The sequence below is a fragment of the Agelaius phoeniceus genome, chromosome 6 (assembly GCF_051311805.1).
Source record: "Agelaius phoeniceus isolate bAgePho1 chromosome 6, bAgePho1.hap1, whole genome shotgun sequence".
NCBI lineage: Eukaryota > Metazoa > Chordata > Aves > Passeriformes > Icteridae > Agelaius > Agelaius phoeniceus.
Genome location: NC_135270.1, coordinates 40,061,392 through 40,070,369, shown reverse-complemented (window position 1 = coordinate 40,070,369; position 8,978 = coordinate 40,061,392). Strand labels below are relative to the sequence as shown.

Here is an 8,978-nt window from a genome sequence, read left to right as displayed (position 1 = left end):
CCACCTCTGTCTCTCCTTCTTTCCCCACAAGCTTAAACCAATTACGCAGCTTTGCAAATAAAGTGCCGCCCCGGGGGGAGTTGCAGGCGAGGGGGACTGCCTTGTTTGCAGGTGCATCTCCGGCTTTGTAGGTGCGAACGCCTTTGTGCGGCGGACAAATGGGGAGAGGAGGAGGAGGAGGTGGGTACTTCTGCGACGTAAGATCCACATCAGCTCAACTCCACTCACATCCCAGCCGCACTTCCTCACTTTCTCAACTGTCTCGCCCCACACCGCTCCCTGCCTCCTTTTTGGCTGGTTATAGAGCAGAATTCAGCACCCCCCGCCCCTCCTGAGAGCTGGCTTCCTGCTAGGTCGGGCTTTCGGGCTCTTTTCCTACTGCCCGTCGCTCGCTTGCAAGAAGGCTGGATGGTTACACCGGGCAGGTTGGCTCCATAATGTTAGGGACTGTGAAAATGGAAGGGCATGAAACCAGCGACTGGAACAGCTACTACGCCGACACTCAGGAGGTGAGTAAATCCCAGGGTCTGGCTTCTCTGCTGCCCCTGTGCAGGGGAGGGGAGGACCTGGGGGTGGCTAGGGGTCTGGAGGGGGCAGCAATCGGAGGAATCGGTTTGCAATCCAGATCCTGCCAACGCAAACGTACCTCCCCCTCCCTCCGGCGCCGAAACTGGCTTGGCTTCCCCAAGGAAAACATAGCTTCCAGGAGCCCTGGAGGCGTTTGGGGAAGACTCGGGGCGGCTGCGAGCCCTCCAGGAGGGCCGGGGGGCCGGGGGCAGCCCTTGATCTCATCTAAGAGGCGTAATCTTCTCTCGCGGCGGGCACAAAAGCACCCCGTAAACTCTTGGCTCGGGGCAGAGCACTCGCCGCGCCGCCGGCACCCGCCGCCTTCCCGTCAGATGGCAGGGGCCGAGGGAGACGGACGCCAGCGCGTCCTGGTCGGGGGCAGCGCCTTCTCCGAGCTTCTTGGCGGGACCTCCGGCCTCTCTACTCGCCAGCAGCGGGCCCTCACCTGTTAAGGCCGGGGGAAAGGAAAGCAGGGGGAAGACCAGCCGTTTGTCCGCACTTTGCGGACGGGCTGCCCAAGGCGTGCGCTGCTGCCGCGGGCCGGCTGGCGGCGCTGCCGAGAGCCGGGCCGGGACGGGGCCCGCACCCGGGCCCGCCGCCCCCCGCCCGGACCGGTCCGGACCACGGCGGGCGCTTCCGCCCCCCGCGCCCGTTTGACAGCGCCGTCCATAAGGTGGAGGAGAACCGGCCCAAGCGCCCGCAGCTGCGGCGGAGGAGAGGGCCGCGGCAGAGCCTGGAGCCTAACCTCGTTGCGCCTCGGCCCTGTGGGGCCTGGGTCCGCGCTGTGCCGCTGAGGCTCTGCAGCGGGGGTCCCGGAGAAGCCAGCGCCCGGCAGCACGGCCAGCCGCGCCGCGGATTCCCGCCCTGGAAGGAGCCGTTTTGAGGAAGTGCGGCAGCGAGGCAGGCACCTGGGTGTGCGCACCCGGGCATTGCATCAGCACACCCGGACACACGGCTCCGCAGTCCCCACGCCTTGTCCCGCACCCGAAGCTGGCACACGCGCCCATAGGGCCACGCGGACAGAGGCAGATACGTGTCACCCGGCTGGCATCTCCTTTAATAAAGGAAAGTCGGCTAAGGGCAAACAAGGGTCATCCTAATTATGTGCTGTTTCCAGACTCATTTTTCCTCGCTTATAAGCAATGTCCACAAACACAAAGTTAAGGGAACTTCGCTTTTACTATTTTTTTAAACTTCAGTCTTTCCTCACCTCTTGCCATTTAATTTGAATAACTGCAAGAATGCAACGTGGGAAACCCAGCCGCGCTCTACCATGTCAAATAATTAATGTGATCCTCTAAATCAAAAGTGCGTTTATAAGTTCGTGAAATTTGTGGGGATCAGAAATGAGTTTTAAATATTTAACCGTTGCTTAAAGCTCCTTTACTTAGCCATATTAGCAGTAGTTCGAGTAAACTAGGGACGTCTTTCTCTCTTCTGTTAAATCAGATGCCACAGTGGAAAGCACAAATTCAACCTCTCCGGCTCTGCCTTTTTTAAGAGTTGTATTATGCGTTAGGGTGCTTCAATTTTTTCCACGTCGTGCAATTGTAGAAAATCTCAGAGAGGAGAAGTTCAGGGTTTTCATACTTTGGGAAAGTTTTGGTGTTTGATTGGTTGGTTGATTGATTTTTTTTTTAACTTTAATTTAAAGACTGTTTTGATAGAAAATGTAGAGGAGGGGAAGCTTTCTACAGATAAAACAGGCCAACAAGACCTGTTTGGTTTGGGTGGCGGTTTTTTAAATTATTTTGCAACAAGACATTATTACATCTTGTATGTTTTTTAGAAAAGAAATTTAAATTATTGCGGGAAGGGAGACATGCGTGAGATTTTTCTCAGAAAATACAAGCAGTCTTTCTCCTTAGCGCAAACAGTGTATGCCCACCAATTGCAGTACTCTGATGAGTTTAAGTATTTAACTAGCGAGACAGGACACATAAACAACAAAAAAACGGGAATGCGCCGGAGAGAGCACGTCCTGCGGGGGCAGTCTGAGCCCGCAGCCCTGCTCCGCGAGGGCTTGGAGCGGCTCGGGGAAGGCGGTCGGTCCGTGCGCCCCGCTGATCCCGGCGCAGCCCGCGCAAGCTGCGACACGCCGGTAAACCGGCAGTGCGTCCGGAGAGAGCACCCCCGCTCCGTGTTTACTTATAAATGTATAGAGATATGAAATAGACTTTTCATGGAAGCAGCTGCCTTTCCGTGCGGCTTCGGGGAAGCTTTTTCCCTGGTGTCGGGGAAGCGGCCGGCGTCCCGCAGCAAGCAGGACGTTCTCACGGCTGGCTGGGCCAGACGGGCGGATCCGGCCCCCACGGGGTCCTGCCGCACCTCTGTCCTCTCTAACTCCGTCTCTTTGTCTCGCTGCCCTAGGCCTATTCCTCGGTGCCCGTGAGCAACATGAACTCGGGGCTGGGCTCCATGAACACCATGAACACCTACATGACCATGAACACCATGACGACAAGCGGCAACATGACCTCCAGCTCCTTCAACATGTCCTACGCCAACACGGGGCTGGGGGCTGGGCTGAGTCCCGGCGCCGTGGCCGGCATGCCGGCTGGCTCGGCGGGGCCCGTGAACGGCATGCCGGCCGGCGTGGCCGCCATGGGCACGGCGCTGAGCCCCGGTGGCATCAACGCCATGTCTGCCCAGCCGGCCCCCATGAACGGGCTGAGCCCCTACGGCGGCATGAACCCCTGCATGAGCCCCATGGCCTACACCCAGTCCAACCTCGGCAGGACACGGGACGCTAAGTCCTTCAAGCGGACCTACCCCCACGCCAAGCCGCCCTACTCCTACATCTCCCTCATCACCATGGCCATCCAGCAGGCACCCAGCAAGATGCTGACGCTGAGTGAGATCTACCAGTGGATCATGGACCTTTTCCCCTACTACCGACAGAACCAGCAGCGCTGGCAGAACAGCATCCGCCACTCGCTCTCTTTCAATGACTGTTTCGTCAAGGTGGCCCGGTCCCCCGACAAGCCCGGCAAGGGCTCCTATTGGACCCTGCACCCCGACTCCGGCAACATGTTTGAAAACGGCTGTTACCTCCGCCGGCAAAAGCGCTTCAAATGCGAGAAGCCGGCGAACAGTAAAGCCACTCAGGAGGGCAGGAAAGATCAGGCCGGGGCCTCTAATTCAAGCTCCAACTCCCCCCTGCACAGAGGCCACAACAAACCTGCGCAGCTGGATACGGCCACCTCTCTCTCCAGCTCCAACCCGTCCACCAGCCCTCAGTCTATGGACCACAGTGGATCAAGCACGGAGCTAAAGACCTCGGCCTCGGCCGCCTCCTCCACCATCAGCTCTGTGCCCACCTTGGCCTCCGTCCCACACCCCCCTCACTCATTAGCCCACGAACCCCAGCTCCACCTCAAGGGTGATCCCCACTACTCCTTCAACCACCCGTTTTCCATCAACAATCTCATGTCCTCCTCGGAGCAGCAGCACAAGCTGGACTTCAAAGCCTACGAACAGGCTCTGCAATATTCCTCTTACGGGGCCAGCATCCCCGGCGGGCTGCCCCTTGGCAGCGCCTCCATGGCTGGCCGGAGCAGCATCGAGCCCTCGGCCCTAGAGCCCTCCTACTACCAAGGTGTGTATTCCAGACCCGTGCTAAACACCTCCTAGCTGTGCAACCCCCGCCGCCGGGGCCGAGACCCCTCCTCCCCTTCCTGGCTTCTCTCCCCGCTTTCCCTGAGACAGACCAAGGTGTTTCCGCACGCTGCGTGCAAAGGACTGTTACTTTTTAATTGTCTCGCAATGCGTTGTCTGTTGTTATGATCCACCACGACCTCCTGCAAAGCCGGCCGCGTCCCGCTTGTACATACTCCCTCCGGCCCTTGCCGCCCAGCCCCTCTCCCCGGAGACCTCCCCAGCCTATGCAGGGTGTTATTAAAAAGAAGAAAAAAATGTTGAGCGTATAAACTACTTGTTTGTGCTTTCCGCCCCCTCGTCTCCCTCCCTTATGTGTTCTATAATCTCATGTAAGTTTACAGGTATGTGGCAATACTTTAACAATACGGAGATGAAGAAGCGAGTAGACATTTAAGACTTTTTTTTAATTAAAAAGGCTTTGAAGGACAATACTGCTGTGAAGTAGCAAAACACTAAGAGAATCTCTAAGCAACAAGAGAACTATTTACTTTCTCGGATCATCCTTTTGATACTTGCAAAATAAACCTTCGGCTACTACAACCCACACAAAACCCAGATGCTGCGGGCCGGATCCTGCACTCCCGAGGGGACCAACTGGAGCTTTGGAGTGCAGGATGCGACCCTTATCTTTTTCCAAGTGTTACCTGTTTTGGGATGTAATATAAAGTTACAAGAGGTCACAGCCAGTTGGATTTTTTTTTTCCTTCCCATCTGTTACTGAAGATTCTAGTTCATCAGGAGCTCTCATCAACATGTGGATGACATACTTATTTAATTTAAGTGTATCCATTGTGTACCAGTTAGAACTGTGTATCTATAACCAGGTTATTTTCCCCCTCCCCTAGGAAATATTGACTACTACACTGATGCAAGGAAAAGAGGACAGCTCTGTCTCTCCCCCCTTTTCAAACTTGTCTAATAAATTTTTTTTTGTGGCCGTTTAATTATCGCCATCCTTAGCTTATTTCATCCAGTGTTATTGCACTTTCCACAGTTTTACACGGTGTTAGCATAGCCAGACGGGTTTTATTATTATTCCTGTTCGCTGTTTCAATGTTCTTAATTTATTGCATGGTTTATATTGTTTTCTTTCTTTACAGCTGGAAATTGCTTTAAATGACCGTAAAAAATAATTACACGTGAATTTAAGAAATTTTGTTAATTTTATAAATGTGATTGTAATTGAAAAAAATATTTTGATTTAAAACGATAACTGAGAATTTAATGCGTGAAGTATGTTTTTGATCATTTGCAGTTAAGGACTTTAAATAAATCAAATGTTATCAATTAAATACTTCTGCTATTTTCTTACAAAATTTCTGGGGCGGGTTATGGAGGACGGAGCCGTGTGCAAGAAAGTCAAAACGTAGTGCCTAAGCGTGGATGTGGAGAGGAAAGATTTGTACGGCCAGGCTTGTGCAGAGGGAAGGCGGGGAACGCTCCCGCAGGGTATGATTGTGCGGCGCTGCGATGCCACCGGCCTGTGAAGCTGAGTGTGTGGTAATGTCCTTTATTTTAATTTAATTTAATTTTTTCTCTATTTCACGGTTCTGGGATATGTTGAGGGAGGGCAGGAAAAAGCTCCCCGAGGCGATGTAAGCTCCTGGGTGTTTTGCGGCCAGGGCTCGGCGTTTCTCCGCCGGACGGGACGACGCCCACGGGGAGCATCCCCAGGGCGGCTCCACGCCGCTCCGGGCCGCTAGGAAGGCCCAGATCCCGCTTTGTAGTTCCGGCTCGGAACCATCCGTCGGAACGACGCCAGCAGCCGCGCTGGAGAGCTCTGGTCCCCAGCAATAGACTTTGTCGGGAGAAGGGAGTTTAAGTGTTGAACGGATTTCGCTGTGCCGAGCCCTGTTCGTGCACGGCCGCCAGATAAAAGAACTGTGTAATTCTCGTCATTATCACATAATTGCCCCCTGACGGGTTAGGGACAGCGGCGACAAACTAAATTAAGGTTCGGCTTAGAAAAGAAAAGCCAAGCCAGCGTCCCAGAAATCTCACTACATTCCTCCAGCACTAGTACCCAGCTAAAAACGGGAGGGAAAAAGAAATCTTGGGAGAGCCCTTCCGCTTTGCAAGTGTGGCCGGATCCGCGGTGATCCCGCTCGGAGATGCGCGCACGGCTCTCCGGGTGACACGGAGCTGTCTCCCGCATCGTGCTGTGCGGGTGCTCTGGGTCGGGCGGGCATTCACCGCAGGTCCTCCCCCGGCTGCCGAGTGCGAGTCCTGCAGCGGGGGGGAGCGGGGTCTGTCCCGGTCGCCGTGTGCGGCCGGTTACCCCATGGCCCGAGTGTGTGGCACCTTCGCTTCTGAATGTCCCGAAATGGCAAACATCAACAGACCCCCCGCAGCCAGGGGCAGCTCGGGGCTGCTCGGCACCGGGTCTGGGCAGGCGGATCCTATTTAAAGCCCGCTTCCTCTGCCAAGAGGAGCTTCGTGAGAATCGAGACAGGACGAAGCCAATTTTCAGCAGGACTTCACTTGTCTCCCACAGACTAGTCTATAGAGAATATGCCATTGCAGAGTGGAGACATTGATTTAATGCCTTGGGCTTATACACGGAAAATATCAATCGACTGACAGCGATAAGGCAGCAAGTTTCACATATCAGCTGAGGAGCACAGACCGTGTGTAATGGAAATATTTGGGGCGTGGGTAATAAAAGGGTTTAAGCGGACCGACGCGGCTCCAAACCTCTCAGAGATAAGGAGCGGAGCCTGTCACGGATGCAGCGTGTGCCCTTTCGCCACTCGCCATCAAGATTGTATTCCTCCCCTTTCTTCTCGTAGGCAAATGGTGTCTACGGTGGGGAACGAGCCACTGACAAGACAGGAATGTAGCTCACGTTAAAAACGCGGGTCCCCGGCGCAAAGCACGCACATTCTGTGATCCGTTTTAAGACTTGGAAATCAACAGCAGGGCGAAGAGTCCCTTTTACGTTCCGCTCCTAGCTGCCCTGCTGCTGCTGCTTTAATCCTGTGCTCAGGGAACCCCCAGCCAGAGGGCAAATATAAGCTAAAAATGGGATCCACGAGAAGAGGGTGCATCCCCCCGCCCCGCAATGTGTAGAGAGGAGTTTGCGAGCGTCTCCTTCCAGTCGGACCGGTCGCTCTGTGCTAGAAGGGAAGGACCGGGCGGTGCGGTGCGGGGCTTTTGCTCCTATCAGAGATGGTGTCTTAGCCCCGCGCCCGGGACAGAGGCAAAGCGGGACCCCGCCAGGCTTCAGGTTCCAGGCTCCGACGAACACCTCAATTTATAGGGGAACTTCGTCTTTTCCTGTTCGGCAAATTACCTCCGACCGGCCACGTGCGGGGCAGCGAAAACGGCTCATTTAGCGTCATTAAATACAAGCGGGGAGTAAATCGGGGCGGCGGGGGATCTCTGTAAAGATTTACGCGGAGTTTGGGTGGTGAGGAGGCCCCCGGCCCGGGACGAGGGGGAGATGCTGGGTGCGCCGGCGGGGCAGGGGCTCTCGAGGCGGCGCGGCGGGGACCCTGCAGCCGGGGCCAGGGGACGTGGAAGGGTCCCTGGCGCAGCGGAGCCTCCTCTGCCGCGGGGTCCGACAGTGCCGAGCCCCCCGGCAAGAGGGCACGATGCCCCTGAGCCCCTCACCCGTGGCACCTCCTCGGAGCACCTGCGAGCAGCACCTGCCCTTCGCAGAAGGGAAGAGTCGGTGGAATAAAAGCAACTTCAGCCGCCCAAGTCAAGTGGGAGAAATAAAACAAGTAACTGCTGGGTTGTTTCCTGGGTGTGAATGGACAACACTGACATCTACATCGGCAAGCACTCGGAGGATATACATTATTTGGAAGGAATAATTCCAAATGTTCGGGACTGCTGAAAGACAAAAAGAAAGAAAAAATTGCCGGACAGTTTTTCATTTGAATCCTATTAGCGTCAATAAACCATAAGTAAATCGTGAGAGAACGGTGCGAGAAAACACTTCAGCCATTGGCATAGCTTCAAAAATTGTTTTGAAATGGGTTGAGTAGGTATTGAAATTGGTCCGTCAGCATAAACACGAAATAAATTAATTCCCTTGCTATAACGCCAACTAGTCTTTAGAAGAGCAATTGTCTCCGTTTTTTACAGAAATGTTATAGATAAAACACCTGATTGCGATAACAATGCACTTTGTATGGCTTCTTTCCTGCTTTGATGAAACGGATTCTAGGCATATATCTGTGAGCATATGTGTTTAATCACTCTGAAAATAACATTTTAAAATCAGAAACTTAATAAAGAAATAGATTCCGTGTGCATTTTCGTGATAAATTTAATTCACGAAGAAGCAAATTATCCTCATATAAACATGGGGTACAAAATTCTCTCGAGAGGAATATAGATGCTTATATTGTATATATTAACATACATATAATTAATATGTATTTGTTTCCAGGGGAGGCAAGTGGAAATATACATAACACACAATGACCAGGCAAAAATCACACCACAATAGCGCACAGAGTGTGACCAGAGTAAAGAATGCAAGTCCCTGCAAATCTCCCACGCTGCAATATTGTTTGGGAAATATAGGAGAATGGTTAATAGCTAAAATCAAAATGCAATTAGTTTGATTATTTACATGTCAAGGGTGGTGCAGCAAAATGGCTCTTTTTTTTCTTCTTCTTCTTAATGCAAAGCCAGCTTTCTGAGCTCCTGGCAAAGGCAGGCAGACTAATAATATTTTTAAGATAGTTTGTACATTTTCTACAATTTGTAGTTTCGAAAGGTTTGTTTCAGCGGGAAAA

General features: G+C 53.3%; 1 protein-coding gene across 1 annotated transcript; it reads left to right on the top strand.

The window, feature by feature from the left end:
• The first annotated feature begins 437 nt into the window (after nucleotides 1-437).
• FOXA1 (forkhead box A1) lies at nucleotides 438-4,200 on the top strand. The gene is made up of 2 exons (XM_054635579.2): nucleotides 438-509; nucleotides 2,938-4,200. Exons 1-2 carry the CDS (start codon nucleotides 438-440, stop codon nucleotides 4,198-4,200), a joined length of 1,335 nt encoding a protein of 444 aa, XP_054491554.1.
• The last annotated feature ends 4,778 nt before the right edge of the window (nucleotides 4,201-8,978 follow it).

Coding starts and splice junctions, on each gene's coding strand:
- FOXA1 (XM_054635579.2), top strand. CDS start 438: ATGTTAGGGACTGTGAAAATGGAAGGGCATGAAACCAGCGACTGGAAC. Junction 510..2,937: donor ACTACGCCGACACTCAGGAG/GTGAGTAAATCC, acceptor TCGCTGCCCTAG/GCCTATTCCTCGGTGCCCGT.